This window comes from Neofelis nebulosa, chromosome 15 (assembly GCF_028018385.1).
Source record: "Neofelis nebulosa isolate mNeoNeb1 chromosome 15, mNeoNeb1.pri, whole genome shotgun sequence".
Taxonomy (NCBI): Eukaryota; Metazoa; Chordata; class Mammalia; order Carnivora; family Felidae; genus Neofelis; species Neofelis nebulosa.
Genome location: NC_080796.1, coordinates 63702582 through 63722513, shown reverse-complemented (window position 1 = coordinate 63722513; position 19932 = coordinate 63702582). Strand labels below are relative to the sequence as shown.

The window sequence follows — 19932 nt, the reverse complement described above, 5'->3', positions numbered from 1 at the left end:
TACCTCTTGAAGCTTCTGTGTGATAAATAACAAGACTATATTAAAATAGACAAGACTAGTCCAGATACCTATTTTATTGATCGGAACCAGATAATGCTGCACTATATTCCTATCTGGGAGAGCAATGTGTTCTTTGACCTTTTTTAAAATTTTGACTATTCAAACACATTGACTTTCCAGCGTTACTTTTTAGCCATTAAGTACATTAAAATTTGTAAAAAATATTTTCTTTGCTGTTTGTGATTATAAGAGTAATACAAGTTCTTTCAAGAAAAAAAGAGTAATACAGGTTCCTGGTTTAAAAAAAATTTAAATGGGGGGCGCCTGGGTGGCGCAGTCGGTTAAGCGTCCGACTTCAGCCAGGTCACGATCTCGCGGTCCGTGAGTTCGAGCCCCGCGTCAGGCTCTGGGCTGATGGCTCAGAGCCTGGAGCCTGTTTCCGCTTCTGTGTCTCCCTCTCTCTCTGCCCCTCCCCCGTTCATGCTCTGTCTCTCTCTGTCCCAAAAATAAATAAAAAACGTTGAAAAAAAAATTAAAAAAAAAAAAAATTTAAATGGGGGTGACTGGCTAGCTCAGTTAGTAGAGCACACAACTTAATCTCAAGGTCATGAGTTCGAGCCTCACGTTGGGCATGGAGCCTACTTAAAAAAAAATGCTATAGAAATAACAAATATTAGGTTTAAATTTTGTGTGTGTGTGTGTGTGTGTGTGTGTGTGTGTGCAAAATTAGATTCTAATGTAACACTTTTAAAACTTGTTTTACTTCCTTCACTTAATAATATTTGTACATCTCTCACGTCAGTACAGAAATATCTACCTGATTCCTTTTAAGATTCCATATACTTCATTACCAAGATTTATTTAATCAAGTCCCATTAAGGACACTCAGTATGGGCTACCAGTGTAATACAGCATTAACACAAGACGGTTAACGTTTTCCTTTTACATATAGCATAGTCACTTTTTCTAGCAAAATTTCAACCAACCAAAGTGCCATAAGAATAGATGGCTCAATAATCAGAACATAGATAGCCCCAAAATATATCTAATTTGTATGATTTAAGAGGGACCACAGAAACATGGCAAGGACATAAATGTACTAGATACATTTCTGATTAGATACATAACTGATTTCCTGTCTGGAAAATAAATCAATTTAGGTCATCCCTACCTCTTGACATCAACCTAAAGAAATTACAAATGGATTAATAGTAATAATAACATTAATAATAAATCAACATGAAAATCCAAACGTATACAAGAGACAAATTAAAACATTTAGAGATTACATTTGTCTTTCTAATCAGTAATACATACTCAAATTGGCAATAAAATTCAGTGTCAGTGGAGTACAATAAGGCAAGTTTCCTAAGTCGCCTGTAATATAAAAAGTGATATAATCTATTGAAAAGTAATTTACCAGTAGGTATCCAGAAATTCCTGTCTATTAAACTAACTCAAGGAAACAATCTGAATTCTTAAGAAAGTTGTAAGTATAAAAATATTCATTATATCATAATGTTATACAATCATGAAAACACCTATATAGGATATTATAACAATTTCAAAATACATTTATGTCAAAAATATCAGGAAAAAAAGGCAAGACAAAATCTATTCATAAAAATATTATCATTAACTATTTTTTTAAATATTAAAACTAAGGAAATACCTCAAAAAATGTTAAGGGCATTTACATTTGTTTGATAGGATTATGATAATTTTAACTTTCTTTTTTCAACTTTTTTGTATTTGCCAAATCCACATTTATAACCAAAGAAAACAATTAACTTTTAAAAATTTTCAAAATGTACCCCCCACTTCTTAAAAGATGGAGTAAATTCTTCCCAGTAAATAAAAATTTAAAACACTGGACATTATATATAACACAAACAGAAAGGTAAAGAGAGGGCACTAAGGACCTTAAGACCAAGAATGGACACAGTGGTGAGTTTCCAGGGTTTTGATTTGCCTCATATATTCTAGACATGGACACAAGAGGCCAGCCATCTGGAAATGCCAAAGGCTACAGAAGAAAACCCATCGAAACCTTTTTTCCCCTCTGTCTCTAGCCAAAACACCAGGAAAGGGACAGCCTAACTGCTCTTCTCCAGTCAAGCACCACAAAAAATCTGTGGCCTCCATTACACTCCTTCAAGCAAAAGCTGAGTAAAGAGCCTAGATTTCCACCTTTGCAAATTTGTCACGAGGCACCCTAAGCCCTCCTCCCCTGTCAGGATGGTGTCAGAGAAAATCAAGTAGCGAGTAGGACCCACACCTCTGCTGGGTAGTAATGAGACCCCGGTCTGCAGCGGCAGTGGAGACCATGTAGGGAGCCGGGACCTCATTCCTACCCAGCACCAACGAGGCACCCCTACCTGTCTCCCACGGGGGTGCTCGAAGGAGGCTTCGTGCAGAGTGGGGATGTTCACCGCTGCCCAGTGGTAACAAGGCCACAGGCCACCTCCTCCTCCCCTGGTATCAGTAGTGGCCATGCGGGGAGCTAGCACTTTCTGGCCAGCAGTGACAGCCGAGGTTGGGGGGGAAGCACAACTTCTACGGGGCGGAGCAGTAAGAAGGAGCACCCCGCCTTCGTGTTAAAAGAGGCTGAGTGGGGAATCTGGACTTCCGTCCCCTCCTTGGAGTAGCCAGACAGCGACCCCCTTCCTCTGCTGGAGAGGTGTCAGTGAGTGAAAGCTGCTACAACAGAATGTTTAAATAAGATCCAGGCTCTCAAAATACACAAAATGTCAAGGTTTCAATAAAAATTCACCCATCATACCCACACTAAACATCTGACACTGAAAGAAAAAAGACAGTCAGCAGACAACACTGAGATGACAGAGATGTTAGAACAACCTGAAAAGGATTTTAAAGGAACCATGATAAAAATGCTTAAGCAAACAACTGTAAACACAACATGAAAAATATGAAAAAATAAAAAGCCTCAAAGAACGTGTAGAGATAAAGTAAACGGTATTTTTTAAATTGGGATATAACTTAGTATATCAAATGTAAATTTTAAAAGTGAAAAATAACTCAAGTGACAATAACTTCAAAAGTGAAGCAGTAACTGAAATAAAAAGTTCAGCAGATGGGCCTGACTGCAGAACGGAGAGGACAGAGACAGGAACCGCTAAACCACGACTGAATGAGAAACTACTCCCTCTCAAAAGCAGGGTAGAAACAGAAGGCAGGGAAAAACATGAAAACCAGGGAACTGTGGGACTATCACAAAAGACCTAACACAGGTGTCACTCTGTCCTGAAAGGAGACTTTCTCAGCCAGAAATGGAAAACTACATGAAAAAATAATGGCCAGAAACTCCACACGTTGGTCAGAGACATAAACCTACGAATTCAAGAAACTAAATGATGTCCAACATGAAAAATCCAAAGAAATCCACACCGAGAGTCATCATATCATTAAACTTTTGAAAATGAAAATGTCTTCAAAAAAAAAGAAAAGAAAGAAAATGAAAATGTCTTACAGGAAATCAGAGAGCAGGGGCACCTGGCTGGCTCTGCTGGAAGAGCATGCGATTCTTGATGCCAGGGGCGTGAGTTCAGGCCCCACGGGAAGTGTAGAGATTATTTAAATAAATAAAACTTTTTAAAAAAGAGAAAAGGGGACACCTTACTTATATGCAAAAAATAATTTGAATTACAGGAGAATTTTCATCAGCAAATATGAAGATCAGAAGGAAGTTTTTCAAGTACTAGGGGAAAAAAAGTCTATCTGAAATCGTAGACCCAGCAAAAATATACTTGAAGGACAAAAGGAAAATCAAGCCATTATCAGATAAGGGAAAGCAAAGATGACTGTCGACCAGCAGACCTACCCTAAGGAAAGGCTAAAGGAAATTCTCTATAAACAGAGAGAAAACAATAAAGAAGGAATATGTAAACATCAAGAAGGAAGAAAGAACATAATAAACAAAATATGGGTAAATATACACTTTCTATCTACTCAGTATTCTATTTACTCAAATATTCTAACCAATGTTTCACAGTCGAAAGAATAACTATCAAACAGTGTCTTGTGGGGACTGAAACGTGAGGGATGTGTAAAACAAGTTACAAATACAGGAGGGTAAAGGGATGGAAAGGCATACTAAATAGTCCATGGACCAAAGAAGAATTCTCAAGAGAAATCGCAAAGCACAATGAATTGAATAAAAATGTAAACTAAGTACATGTTAAAATTTGCAGAACACAAGCTACAGAAGTACTGACAGAAATTTACAGCAATAAAATACATGTGTTAGAAAAAGAGGAAAAGTCCAATCAATCATGTAAACTCTCACCTCAAGAAACTACAAACAGAACAAAGGAACCCAGAGCAAGCAGAAGCAGGACAATGATAAAAGGCAGAAATTAGTGAAACTAAAAACAGAAAAACAAGAGAGAAAATTCGGTGAAACAGAATTTGACCTCGGGTATGACAATGCAAAGAACCACAGGGACACGCTTGGCACTGAATCTGGGGGAGTAATTTTAAAACCCAACCTTTAAAGCTCCTGGAAATGGCCCTACAGGTATGCAACAGATGAAGCAACATCCATACGAGAAACAATTCTGTAAAAATTTGGTAGGAAAAGTGAGAGTCCGCGGCATCCGAACCAAGACCATTCCCTCCCTCCAGCCTGCCAGCTCAGCACAGCAGAGAATCCACTCCGGTCTACTGCTGCCAACACCACAGGGCTCCCTCTCCAGTCCCCCCCAGCTCCTGGGCTGCAGGGAGGTCTTCCCCAGAGAGGGCAAGCGTTTCTGTCAGCACTTCTGACCCTGCCCCAGCTCCCTGCAGCTGGGGCTCTAAGGTCCAGGCAAGGGCAGTCGAGAGATGGGCCTCCCTCCCTCTACTTGGCCCCCACTCAGGGAACACGCTCTACTCTAGGTGAAAGTCCGCTGGGAAGACTGGGACTCCAATCCCACTCGTCTAGGCTCATAAAATGGTGGTTCTACAACAGGAAAGGCAGGTCAAGATCGCAGACTAACTGACTCTCCCACGAGTGCTCAGCTCCTAAAACGGGGGTGTCTCTCACAGAAAAGTATACAGTTGTCCCCACTCTTGGCTCCAGAGCCCTGGCTGGGAGACTGTCCGTGAGGAGAGGAACAAGCAGTAAAAAAAATGGCTCTTACTCTCTTCCCAGCAACAGAGCACAGAGAAATCCAGGCCTAAGGAGGCTGTCGAAACCAGCGGAGGCAGTGGGGAAAGGCAGTTGGAAGAAGGTTCACAGATTCAAGATGACACGGGCTAAAATCTAGGTCGGCTAGTTTGCAGGAGAAAACCAGAAGACACAGCTGGGCGGGACCCTCCTGGGATGAGAATAAATGTCAAACACTGACTCCAGGACCTAATACTTCGAAGGATCCCCCAAATTTGATGGATTAGTCTATAGAACAGATTATGCCCCAGGGCACTTTTGAAAATAAGAGAGAAAACAGTAGGAAATCTTCAGAGTAAAATAGATGGGTTTTGTCAGGGAAAGAGGATGGGCATCCTGCCAAAACCACAGCCAACCCAGGGTGACTGAGCATACCCAAAGCTGTGCCTCCCCGAGAAGCAACATCAGAGGCTTAATGCTGAAGAAAAATAGGAGAGGGTGGAAAGAGACCTCAAAAAAAACCAAAAAAACCAAAAAAACCAAAATCCATGCAGTCGCTACACATATAAACAAGAAAGTCGTAATAAAAAGCCATGAGGGGGGAAGGTGTCCAAGAGGTAATTATTAAGATTTATTAAAATATATTATCTAAAATGCCCAGTTTCTAACAAAAAAAATCCCTGCAAGACACATAAATATTTCTCATCACCAGCATCTACTGCTGTGCACATGCACGAGGCTAACCTCTGCAGTTGTACAACTACGTGCCGACAATCAGGGATCCCGTAGCTGCTGGCCCACAGGCACGGAGCCAACCCTGACTCCCGTCACTGGCCTGCATAGCTTTGAGGGCCTGCAGCTAGCTCCCGTAGTCACACAAATGCATGCTGACAGCCAAGGCCCCCCCAATTGCTTATGGGTCTGACTTGGCCCTGATTCATTTCGCTGACCTGCATGCCACCAGCCCCAGCGTCCATGACCACCCTCCATTATCGTGCATAGGCTGTGGCTAGCCACAGCAGTCACAGGAGTACAAACCAACAGCCAGGGTCCCTGAGCTGACTATCTGACCAACGGTGGCCCCGGACACTGCTCCTGGCTCTGACCCTCCCCATTGCCTGTGTCTGCGGCTGGCCCCTACCACCACATTGGCTCCCACGGCAAGGCATCAGGCCACCACCACCACCTGCCCTGGTCCTTAGCCATTGGACCTGAAGGCACTGCTGAGGACCCCAGCAGCCCATACGCCCATGGTGGACCATTCACAGATCTAATCAACGATCACACCATTGTTGATGTCGTGCTCCCAACTGCCTGAGCGGACAAGATACTACACCAGCCCCATCCCTAACCTAGAATTGCCAGGGGGAGGAAAAAAAGTCAATCGAAAATCCTAGATGCAGCAATCCCAGTTACACCCTGCACCACAGCACACTCCAGCATGCCCCCATCTATATGTGAGTTCTTTCCATAAAGTCTCGAAGAGGTGATTGCTTCTTCAAATGCATAGTCATCTACACAAGGCTGCAGGAATCATGAAGAATCAAAGAAACATGATACTGCCAAAGGAACAAAGTAAACTTCTAATAAAACACACACACACACACACACACACACACACACGCACACACAGAAATTAAGATCTATAAAATGTCTGACAAACATTTCAAAATAACTGTCCTAAAGATGCTCCAAGAGCAACAAGAGATCAGACATATACAATTTAACAAAATCGGAAAAATAATGAGAGTAAAATTAAAAGTTCAATCCAAAGATAAAAAACAATGAACCAACAATACATTTGGGGGCTGGAGAATACAGTGACTAAACTGAAGAATTCAATGGAGAGCTTCAACAGCCCACACGACCCATCAAAAGAAAAGAATCAGTGAAATCAAAGACAGATCATTTGGAATTATCCAGTCAAAGGTACAAAAGATACAAGAATGAAAAGGAATAAAGAAAGCCTACAGAACTAGTCTGAAACTACTTTTAAAAAAATATATGTTTTATGAGAATCCCAGAAGGAAAAGAGAGGGGGAAAAGAGTCAGAAAACTCAAAGAAACTATAGCTGAGAATTTCTTAAATCTGGGGAGATACATGGACATCCAAGTTCACTAAGCTCATACATTCCCAAACAAACGCAACCCAAAGAGATTTCTGAAAGACACATTACAATAAAACTGTCAAAAATCAAAGACAAAGCAAGAACCTTGAAGAGCTGCAAAGGAAAAAAGCTTGTCAATTTTAAGAGATTCCCCCACACCCTCCCATGAGGCTATCAGATTTCTCTATAGAACCCTTGCACACCCAGAGTGGAATGACGCATTCAAAATGCTGTAAATAAACTTCCAACCAAGAACACTTGATCCAGCAGAGCTGTCCTTGAGAAATGAAGGAGAGAGACCTTCCCAGACAAAGTCACCACCACTAGACCTGCCATATAAGTCAAAATTTCAGAAATTCTTAAAGGAGCTCTTCAAGCTGCAATAAAAGGATGCGATTTACTACCAGAGAGCACATGAAAATAATCAAGGTGAGTCTACAGTCAGATTCAACATACCCCAATAGTGTAATATGTTGGTGCGTTTATGGTGTAACTCTAATATAAAGACCAAAGGACAGAAGAATTGAAGATAACTACAGTGGGGAGCGCAGCTGGCTCAGTCAGTTAAAGCGTCTGACTCCTGATCTTGGCTCGGGTCATGATCTCACGGTTTGTGAATGTGAGGCCGGCACTGGGCTCTGTACTGATGGCACAGAGCCTGCTTGGGATTCTGTCTCTCCTTTTCTCTGCCCCTCTCCACTTCACACACACGTGGTCTCTCTTTCCCTCTCTCTCAAAACAAATACATAAACTTATTGGTGGACATTGAATTTGCTTCCAGTTTTAAAAAAAAAAAGATAACTATAGCAACAATAACTGGTTAGTATATACACTGTATAAAAAGATGTAAATTATGACATCAAAAACATAAAATGTGTTAGAGGCAGTAAAAGGATAGAGTTTTTGCATGTGACTGAGGTTAAGCTGCTATCAGCTTAGAGGACTGTTATATGTTATGTAAGCCTCATGGTAACCACAAAGTAAAAACCTTCAGGAAATGTATAAAAGAAAAAGAGAAGCAAATCAAAGCATACCACTATGAAAAAAATCATCAATTCACAAAGGAAGACCGAGAGGAACAAACAGAAAACAGTATATTGGGATAAGTCCTTGCCTATCGATGATTACTTTAAATGTACATGGATTATATCACCCATCAATAGATGAGGGGTGGCTGAATGGATGAGAAAACAAAACCCAACTGTGCTCCCTAGAAGAGACTCATGTGTAAGCTGTAAGGACATATGTAGGGATTAGGTGAAAGTATGGAAAAAGATTCCACAAAAATGCAAACCCAAAGAGAAATATTAGACAAAACAGATTTTAAGCCAAAAACTGTAACAAGAGATGTGGTCATCATCATGATAAAGGAGTCAATTCACCAGGAGGATACGACAGTCTTAAAAACCTATGCATCTAACATCAGAGCACCTGAATACATTAACTACTAACAGATCTGAGGGGGAAAAAAAAGACAAGAACACAATAATAGTAGAGGACTTCAATACCCCATTTTCAACAATGAATAGGTCAAGTCATACAGACAGAACATCAGTAAAGACACATTGGACTTGAACTATACTTTAAATCAAATGGACCTAACAGATAAACACTGAACATTCCATCCAATAGCAGCAGAATACACATTCTTCTCAAGCACACAGAGCACCATCCAGAATGGACCATATATTAGGCCATAAAACAAGCCTTAACAATGTAGAAAGATTAAGATCACATCAAGTATCTTTTCATACCAAAATGGTATAAAGTTAGAAATCAATAATAGGAAAAAAATGGAAAATTCACAAATATGTGGAAAATAATTAACACATTTCTGAAAAACCAATGGGTCAAATAAGAAATCAAAAAAGAAGTCAAAAATATATTGAAGCAAACAAATATGGAAACACAACATACCAAACAAACCTTAGGGAATGGAGCAAAAGCGGTTCTTAGAGGAAAGTTGATAGCAATAACTGGTTACCTTAAAAAGCAAGAAAGAAGGGGACCTGGGTGGCTCAGTTGGTTAAGTGTCCAACTCTTCATTTCGGCCCAGGTCATGATCTCCCAGTTCATTAGTTTGAGCCCTACATCTGGCTCTACGCTGACAGAACAGAGGCTGCTTGGGATTCTCTTTTTCCCTCTCTCTGACCCTCCCCACCTGAAAATAAATAAACTCAAAAAAAAAAAAAAAGCAAGAGGGGCGCCTGCGTGGCTCGGTTAAGCATCCGACTTCGGCTCAGGTCATGATCTTGCATTCGTGGGTTCAATCCCCATGTCGGGCTCTGTGCTGACAGCTCAGAGCCTGGAGCCTGCTTTGGATTCTGTGTCTCCCTCTCTCTCTGCCCCTCCCCTGTTCATGCTCTGTCTCTCACTCTCTCAAAAATAAACATTAAAAAAAAAATTTTTTTTTAAATAAAAAGGCAAGAAAGATCCCAGACTACTCAACTTTATAGCTCAAGGAAGTAGAAAAGAACTTAAGCCCAAAATTCGCAGAAGGAAGTAAAATGACAAAGATCAGAACAGAAATAAATGAAATAGAAAACAGGAAAACAACAGGAAAGATCAACAAAACTTAGTGTGGGGTTTTTTTTTTTGAAAAGATAAACAAAATTGACAAGTTGTTAGCTAGACTTACTGAGAAGAGAAAGAACTCAAATAAGTAAAATTATAAATGAAAAAGGAGATATTACAACTCATACATGAAAAAGACAAAGAACCGTAAGAGACTACTATTAACAATTATATGCCAAGAAATTGAATACCCCAGAAGAAATGGGTACATTCCTAGAAATATCCAGCCAACCAGGGCTGAATCATGAAAAAATAGAAAATCTGAAGAGACCAGTAACAAGTAAGGAGATGGAATCAGTAACTAAAAACCTCCCAACAAAGAAAAGCCCAAGACCATATGGCTCCACTTGTGAATTCTACCAAATATTTATAGAAGAATGAATGCCAAACCTTTTCAAACTCATCCAAAAAAATGAGGCCAGCACTACCATGATACCAATGTCAGATAAGGGCACTATAAAAAACTATAGTTGAAAATCCCTGATGAATATAGATGCAAAAGTTCTCAACAAAATGCTATCAAACCAAATTTAACAGTACTTTAAAAGGATGATACACCATGAGCAAATGAGATTTATCCCTGGGATTCAAAGATCAACATACACCCAAAAATGATACAATAAGTTAATTGATGGAAAGATAGAAATCATAGCATCATCTCAATAGAAGCAGAAAAAGCATGTGACAGAATTCAACATCCTTCCCTGATAAAAACTCTTGACAAAGTGGGTACAGAAGGAACGTACCTCAACATAATAAAGACCAGTGGCACTTGGGCGGCTCAGTTGGTTAAGTGTCCAACTTCAGCTCAGGTCATGATCTTGCAGTTCATGAGTTCGAGCCCCATGTCAGGCTCTGTGCTGACAGCTCAGAGCTCGGAGCCTACTTTAGATTCTGTGTCTCCTTCTCTCTCCGCCCCTCCCCTGCTTACGTGTGCTTGCGCTCTCTCTCTCTCTCTCAAAAATGAAAACATTAAAAAAAAAAAAAAACATATAAAGACCATATATGATAAGCCCACAGATACCATCATATTCAACAGTGAGAAGTTGAAAGCTTTTCCTCTAAGATCACAAATAATACAAGGGTGCCCTCTCTCACCACTCCTATTCAATGTAGTATTGAAGGTCTCGCCAGAGAAAATAGGCAAAAAGAAAAAAGAAAAAGAAATAAAAGGCGTCATCCAAGCCAAAGGAAGCAGTAAAATTATCTGTTTGTAGATGACATGATCTTATACACAGAAAATCCTAAACACTCAATCAGAAGCTATTAGAATAAACAAATTCATTAAAGTTTCAGGACACAAAATCAACATACAGAAAGGAGTAATATTTCTATACACTAACAATGAATTGTTAAAAAAAAGAACAAAAAAAGGAAAACAATCCCATCCCATTTATAATAGTGTCATAAAAACCACAACGAATAAATTTAACCAAGGGGCTGAAAGATCTGTACATACACTGAAAACATTTTAACAATAAAATGTCCATAGTACCCAAAGCCACCTAAAGACTCAATGCAATCCCTGTCAAAATTCCAGTGAAGTTTTTACAGAAATAGAAAAACAATCCTAACATTTGTAATAAATTACAAAACACTCCAAATAGCCAAAGCAAATGTGACAAAGAACAAAGCCGGAAGCATCACACTTCCTGACTTCAAACTATATTATAAAGCTATGGTAATCAAAACAGTATGGTATTGGCATAAAAACAAAACAAAAACCTAGATCGATGGAACAGAATTAAGAACCTAGAAATAAATCCTTGTCAATTAATATCTGACAAGAGAAACAAGAAAACTCAATGGGGATAAATGGTGTTGGGAAAATTGTATATTCACATGCAGAAGAATGAAAATGGGTCTCTCTCTACCTTACACCACTCACAAAACTTAACTGAAATGGATTAAGAACTTAATTATAAGATCTGAAACTATGAACTACTAGAAGAAAACATATGAAAAAGCTCCTTTACCTAGCAATGATTTTTGTTACACAAACAATAAATGCAAAAATTTAAAAAAATGCGACTGTCACCAAACTAAAAAGCTTATTCCTCACTTCAAAAACAAACAAACAAAAAAGAAACAATCAACAAAATGAAAAGCCAACCTAAGGAATAGGAGAAACTATTTGGGGATCATCTATCTGATAAGGGTTTAAGATCCAAAATATAAGAAACTCATGCAAATCAAAGGCAAAACAATCAAAACAACAACAAAAAAAATCTGATTTAAAAATGGACAAAAGACCCAAACGTTTTTCCAAAGAGGAGATACAAATGACAAACAAGTACATTGAAAGTCGCTGCAAGTATCTAATCATCTGGAATATCAAAACCACAATGAGGTATCACTTCAGCCTTGTTAGGATGGCTGTTATCAAAAAGATAAAAGATAACAAGTGTTGGTGAGGGTGTGGGGAAATGGGAACCCCTGTGCACTGATGGTTCAAATGTGAATTAGTGCAGCTGCTATGGAAACAAGTATGGAGGTTCCTCAATACGTTGCAAATAGAACTGGCATATGATCCAGAAAAGATCCAGCAATTCCACTTAGTGGGTATATATCCAAAGGAAACAAAATCACTATCTGGAAGAGAGATCTGCGCACCTGGGTTCACTGTAGCATTGTTTACAACAGTCAAGACATGGAAACAACCGAAGTGCCCATCAATGGGTGAATGGATAAGAAGCTGTGGTGGACATATATAATGGAATACTATCTAGCCATGAAAAAGAAGGAAATCATGCTATTTGCAACATGGATGGACCTTGAGGGCATTATCCTAAGCGAAATAAGTTAGAGAAAGACAAATACGGATGCTCTCACATATATATGCAATCTTAAGAAAACTGAAGTCATAAAATGTTTCTAATTTTGATGAAGTCTAATTTATCATTTTTCCCTTTTTAAATCATTTTTGTAAATAAAACAGAGAAGGGGCGCCTGGGTGGCTCAGTCGGTTAAGCGTCTGACTTCGGCTCAGGTCATGATCTCACAGTCTGTGAGTTCGAGCCCCGCGTCGGGCTCTGTGCTGATGGCTCAGAGCCTGGAGCCTGCTTCCGATTCTGCGTCTCCCTCTCTCTCTGCCCCTTCCCTGCTCATGCTCCGTCTCTCTCTGTCTCAAAAATAAATAAAAACATTAAGAAAAAAAATAAAAAAAAATAAAATAAAACAGAGAAAAGATTGATAGTTGCCAGAGGCAGGGGTTGGGTGGGGGGAAATGAATGAAGGTGGTCAATATATACAAACTTCAAGTTATAAGGTTAATAAATTCTGTGGATATAATGTACAGAATGGTGACTATAGTTAACAATACTGTAATGTATATTTGAAAGTTGCTAAGACAGTCAGTGGTAAAAGTTCTCATCACAAGAAAATCAAAATTTGTAACCGTGTGCCAAGATGCACTGTGGTATTCATTCAGCAATACATACATACATCAAACCACTATGTTGTACACCTTAAACTAATACAATGTTATATGTCTCTTACACCTCAATAAAATGGTAGGGAGGGGGGTCAAAATTAGTTCTCTCACAAAACTGCATACTGTTTACTATCCACCTCGCACAACTGACCTGACAGTACCTGCTAGTACTCTCAAAACTCAGCTTACCTCCTCTGATACTGCAGTCAAAAAATTATCCTAAAACCTATATGGAAAGGCAAAGGAGCTGAAATTAACACAATTCTGAAAAACAGTAAAATGGGAACATAGAGACTACCCAATTTGAAGACTTATTCTATAGCTAGAGTCACCAAAACTGTGGTATTACCAGGACAGACACATAGATTAATGGAACAAAATAGAGAGTCTAAAAATGGAGAATCATTTGCCAAACCATTTTTTGACAGTGGTACAAAAGCAACTCATTAGGGAAAAGAGTGCCAAGAAATGGTGATAGACATCAATAGGGAAAAAAACAACCCTCAGTATAAGTCTCACATCTTATATAAAAGTTAATGCAAAATGTATCACGGACTTAAATGTAAAATGTAAAAGTTTTAGAAAAAATATGGGAGAAAATCTTCAGGATGGAAGGCCTGGGAAACAGTTCTTAGACATGACACTACAAGCATGATTCATAAAAGGAAAAACTGATAAACTGGACTTCATCAACATTAACAACTTCTAGGGGGCACCTGGCTGGCTCATTCAGAACAACATGTGACTCTTGATCTCCGGGGTCATGAGTTCGAGCCCCACATTCGGGGTAGAGATTACTTAGAAAAAATTAAGAACACTTACTCTTCAATATACCTTGAAAAGACAAGCTACAGACTGGAAGAAATAGTTGCAAACCACATATCTGACAAGGTTTAATACCTAGGCTATACACATAAAGAACTCTCAAAACACAGCAGTAAGATAAATAAACAGTCCAAGTAGAAAATGGACATGATCAAGGTGCCGGCAGACTCAGTCTGGTGAGGGCTGCTTTCTGGTTCACAGACCAATATCATTTTGCCGTACCCTCACAGGGCTAAGAGAGACAAGGAAGCTCTCTGAGGTTTTTTTTTTTTTTTGTAAGGGCACTAATCTCACTGATAAGGGCTCCACCCTCATGATCTAGTCATCTCCCTAAGGCCCCACCTCCAAGTACCATCACATTAGAGATTATTAGGTTTCAACATATAAATAGCGGGAGGAGAAGAACAAGTATTCCATCTACAGCAACTATCTAACATTTATATATTTTACTTCTTTGTGTTATTATGTCTTTTTCATTAGAGCATAAGCTCTGTAAAGACAAGATTTATCTTTATTTTGTTCACTGCTATTACCTGAGTCCAGAAAAATGCCTGGCACATAGTAGGTGCTGAATAATTATTTACTGAATAAAATATCTACTAATCTAAAATAACAATAAGCTCAAAGCAAATACCAGGGATGTTATTTTCCATACGGCACTAAAACTATTGCTGCTTTCTATTAAGACAATTTAGTTTTATGGAAACTAATTTGACAATAAATTTCATATAATAAAAAATTAAAAAAACAAAACAAAACATGTTTTTCACCAAAAAAAAAAAAGACAATTTAGTTTTATGCATCAATGCAAATTTACTTGTCATAAAAGCAAAATACACTTTGTAAAGTGTACTTACATAAAGGTTTTTCCCTCAGGTCTTATAACTTAAATTACAATTACCTTATTTAAAGCGTGTCCAACATGTGGGTCACCATTTGCATAAGGAGGTCCATCATGAAGACAAAATTCTGTCTTTACTTTTCTTTCTCTTTGCCATGAATAAAGTTCTGAAAATCCACATTTCTGTTTAAAAAGAACCATAATATCTGAACATCACCCAAATACATACTCCTGCATCTTACCGTAAGTAACAGCCAGCATTTGCTTATTTCTTATCCCATGCCAATGTATTCAACTCTAAAAGCTGATGGTGAAGTTTCTGAAATGCACATCTGAGTCCTCATCTTTTAAAACTTTTTAATAGTTTCCCTATAGGCTTCACACTGAGGTCTGAGCTCTTTATACTGTAAACAGGGCCCTGTTTAGGAGCACCAAATTCTGGCCAGTCTCTCGGCACTCTCCACCCTTCACTCCTCAGTCCAGCCATGCTGAAGGGCCTGTACACTACCCACCCCCCCCCACACCCACACACTCTTATCCTTGCTCTCCTTTGGCCTCAATACCTGCTACTGTCAAAATCCCAACAACACTCACTGCAGCCCTACCCCCCTTCTCTCACCTACTGTGTACACTTGGCCCAGTCATTTTGCCCTTATGGGCATCCGTGTTCCCTCTTTTGAAAAAATGTTAACAATAACCAATTCACAGAGCTGGTGTGAAAATTACACGAGAAAACATCTGAAATTGTCACAGTTCCTGGCATAACAACAGTATTGAATAAGACACTTTAAAAAAGTAGATGGCAGGGCAGCTGGGTGGCTCAGTCGGTTAAGCATCAGACCCCTGGGGGTCTCGGCTCAGGTTATGATCTCATGGTTTGTGAGATCAAGCCCCACACGGGGCTCTGTGCTGACAGTGCTGAGCCTGCTTGGGATTCTCTCTCTCCCTCTGCACCTACCCTGATCCTGCTACCACACTCTCTCTCTCTCTCAAAATAAATAAATAAACTTAAAAAAAAAAAAGTACATGGCCAGAACAGGTTTATGAGTCTAGAAGTCTGATAACTGCCATAAAAATATCTAGGCTAAGCAAATTTACTTAACCAATATATGCTAAATACGGAGAATTTTTAAAACTCTGGAAGTACAGAAACTGAGAAGTGAATTTTCTCTTAGAAAACTCAGTCTAACACAGGAGAAAGGTGCACAGTTTAGGAAGGGGACTCTGAGGAAGTAAGTACAGCTACTCTGTTCTGCAAACAAGTCAGAATTCCAACTAGGCGCCTAACGACACCACAAAAGTAAGCTTCAACTTTCCCACATAATCGAAAATTTTATTTACAAGTGTCCATGTTAATTTACTTTTCACAAACCACTGGAAAAGTGTCCAAATTCGACTTGTTTTTGCCTAAAAAATGGCACTTATATTCAGCGCTGCTATGCGAGCATCCCTCTTTAATAATATTCTGCTCTGGAACCTGCTTCAACTGAGTAATTCACCTAGAGGTTTTCCAGCAAGAAACCCTGTTGGGAGACCCACTCGTCCGGTCACAACGTCGCCGCCCAAAGGAGTCTAGAACCCGCGGCCCTACCTGCCGGGGTGTGTGGGTCACCCGGAGCGGCTGCCGGCGAGGGCCCAGCTCCCCTCCGCCCCCAGGCCGGCCCGGGCCTCCCTGCCCACCTGCTGGATCTCCAGCTCCGTGTCGGGCTGCTGGCGGCCCAGCAGCTTCATGGGGAAGCTGGTCTGCGGCAGCAGCACTGTGTCCCGATATCTGCCATTACTCGAGTTCTGCAGCTGGTTACTGGCCCCGGTGACTGACCGCACCAAAAGCCTGCTCGTCGTCCCTCGCCATCCCGGGTGACAACGAAGATGGGGCGGCACCCACAGATTTCGGGCCGTGGCCAGAGCCGCCGCCCCCGGCCCGCGCGGGTGCAGCCCCCAACGCATGGCGGGCTAACCCCGACCTCCCCGTGAGCGCCAGGTCCTCCGCGGGAGGATCCCTCCCGGGGTCTGGAAAACACGGACCCCAGGGAACCTCCACGAGCTCTACCGGAGTGCGCACGCGCGCGGGGCACGGAAGAGGCCGGGAGCAGGTCCCTCCCGGGGGCGGAGAGAATCAAGCCATCTCGGGTCTTGGCGGCAACCCCGGCGGGGGGCGGGGCTAACTCTGAGGGGCGGGGCAAGGTGTGGCGTGCCTGAAGGGGCTCAGATTTCAATCACACTGCCCTGTTTAGATATTTTTTATTTAACGCAGTATATCCAAGATATTATTACTTCAACATGTAATTAACATAAAATTATACAGAAGATATTACATTCTTTATCTTCATACTGAATCTTCAAAATTGGGTATGTATTTTACACATATAGCATATCTCAGCTTGGGCTAGTGATTTGCCCAGCGCTCAACAACCATAGGGAGCTAACGGCTACTTTAGTGGGCAACGCCTCCTTAGCTGAGTGCAGTTAGGGACCAATATTATAAACCAACCTAATTATGTTACTTTCAGGTCCTCTACTATCCCTGTTATGTCCCACTCCTACAGAATAGTAGTGTGTAGGACTTCAGCTCTGGTTTCGGAAAGAAACCCACTTTTTTCTTAATGTTTATTTTTTTTAGAGAGAAAGAGAGATAGCGAGCAGGGGAGGAGCAGAGAGAGAATGGGACAGAGGATCCAGAGCAGGCTCTGCACTGACAGCAGAGAGCCGATACTGGGCTAGAACTCACGAACCATCAGATCATGACCTGAGCCCAAGTTGGACGCTCAACTGACTGAGCCACCCAGGTGCCCCAGAAACCCATTATTCTACCGCGTTTTTGTAAAGTTTGTGTTAGGTCACTTCAGTTTTGCGCGCGCACGCACACACACACACACACACACACACAAAGGGGGGTACTAATGCATCTGCTGCATTAGTACCTGTTTTCACTAACCGAAAGAAAACTGAAAAGGATTTTTGCTCAAAATAGCATCAAGTATTTGTTTTGCAGCAAGCATACACCCAAGCAACCAGAGTGGCCCCCCACCAAGCTCCTGCCCTGGGAACTACACACAGCGGCTAACCCTTTGAACTGTGTTGTATGAGCATCTGTGCTCTATCTCCCTTTATTCTGTGCATCTGTTAGCAACATGTGTCCTAAGGTATCAGAAAAACTTAAGAAAGGTTATTTTTGGGTGACTTGGAATGCTAAAGACATTTTTCCATATAAATTAATGGTAATTGTTTCTTTGCTTTACTCCATTTAGGCTGATGAAAGGTTTCATAGGAACACTCTACTTTCAGAGGGAAACCTGTATTCGGTTGTCCAGGTTATAGTAGTTCACAGTTGTTACTTTTTCATTGTAGAGTATATCTCTTCCTATTGATAAGACACAACATCTAGAAGATTTGGCTTAAATAAATAAAAAGACTGATTTTCTACAAAAAGAAAAGGAAAATTTTATATGGAAAAACATGCCACAAAGTAAGAAGGCAAGTGGCAAATAGTAAGCATTCAGTGTCAGCTTTTCACCTTTTGTCATGCTTTTTGAAAGTTTGTGTTAGGCCGCTTCAATTTCACACACACACACACACACACACACACACACACACAGTGAAAACAGCATTCATTACCTACATTAGTACTTGTTTTCACTAATTGAAACAGGTCAGCTCCTTACCTCTATTAACTCATTTAATCATTAAACCCTATAAAGTGAAGAGATAACATGCCAAAACAACCCTATGAGGTGAGGTAGGTACTATGGTTATTGCCATTTTACAGTCAAGGAAACTGAGGCACATAGTGTTGAGTAACTTGCCTAAGACCATAGAACTAAGAAGTGAGAGATAGGATTTAAATTCGGGCAATTGGGTTCTAGTGGCCATGTGGATAATCATTATACTATATTACCTCTCCTACACTGTACTGTGGGACAAAACATTTGCAAACACATTTTAAAAATTAATATCCATAATGTATAAGGACCTGCTACAAATCAAGAAAATAAATATCAACAGCCAAATAGAAAAAAAGGTCATAGGATAAGAATAGGCATTCACAGAGAAATGGAAACAGCCAATAAACAAACATACTCAAAGATACTCAACTTTAAGAATCATCAAGGACAGGCAGATAAGACAAGATACCATTTCCATCCAACAAATTAAAGCAAATATTAAGGCGTTTGATAATAAGGCGTGGGAGGGCATATGAAAGTGGCCTCTCTCACATTGCTGGTGGTAATGTAAAATTTGTACTGCCTTTTTGATGTTTATTTTTTCTACTTTTGAGAGAGAGCAGAAGCAGGGAGGGGCAGAGAGAGCGGGGGACAGAGGATCCAAAGCAGGCTCTGTGCTGACAGCAGTGAGCCTGATGTGGGGCTCAGACTCACAAACAATGAGATCATGACCTGAGCGGAAGTTGGATGCTCAACCAACTGAGCCACCCGAGTGCCCCTATACTGCCTTTTTGAATGGCAATTGGCAATATCTGTCACCATTTCACTTTTGACCTGCAGTTCTGCATCGGGGAAACTATCCTGTGAGCTTCAGTCTCACGGGAGCACAATGATGAATGTACGGGGAAGCTCTTCTAACCAACCTCTACATAACCCATTGCTGAATTCAACAGTGTTCTCTGTCTCCCCATAAAACCTGAGGGTACACTGAGCCCTCAGAGCAGAAGGCTACTCTCTGACACCTGCAGACTTCCCTTCTCACCTGTTGAGTTTACAGTCATGTTTATCTTTAAACTTATTCAAGCCAGTTGTACTCGTTTTGTATTACATAATTATAAAGACCAGCATATGCTTAAAATGGTAAATTTTGTTATATACCTATTTTACCACAATAAATGATCTGACTTAAGTCTCAAAGTTATTACGAAAATCAAATGAGACTGTATAGGTAAAAGATTTCTCGGGGCACCTGGGTGGCTCAGTCGGTTAAGCATCCGACTTCAGCTCAGGTCATGATCTCAATGTCCGTGAGTTCAAGACCTGCGTTGGGCTCTGTGCTGACGACTCGGAGCCTGGAGCCTGTTTCAGATTCTGTGTCTCCC

The 19932-nt window shown here is 40.5% G+C and overlaps 1 protein-coding gene across 1 annotated transcript in view; it reads right to left on the bottom strand.

Moving 5' to 3' along the window:
• IARS2 (isoleucyl-tRNA synthetase 2, mitochondrial) overlaps positions 1–16959 on the bottom strand; it is a 66200-nt gene extending 49241 nt beyond the window's left edge. The window contains exons 1-2 of the mRNA XM_058700595.1: positions 16569–16959; positions 14949–15071 (exon numbers count right to left, since the gene is read on the bottom strand). Of these exons, the coding sequence (XP_058556578.1) occupies positions 14949–15071; positions 16569–16835 (390 nt within the window). The 5' untranslated portion in view covers positions 16836–16959. The remainder of the gene's footprint in view (positions 1–14948; positions 15072–16568) is intronic.
• Positions 16960–19932: the final 2973 nt, after the last annotated feature.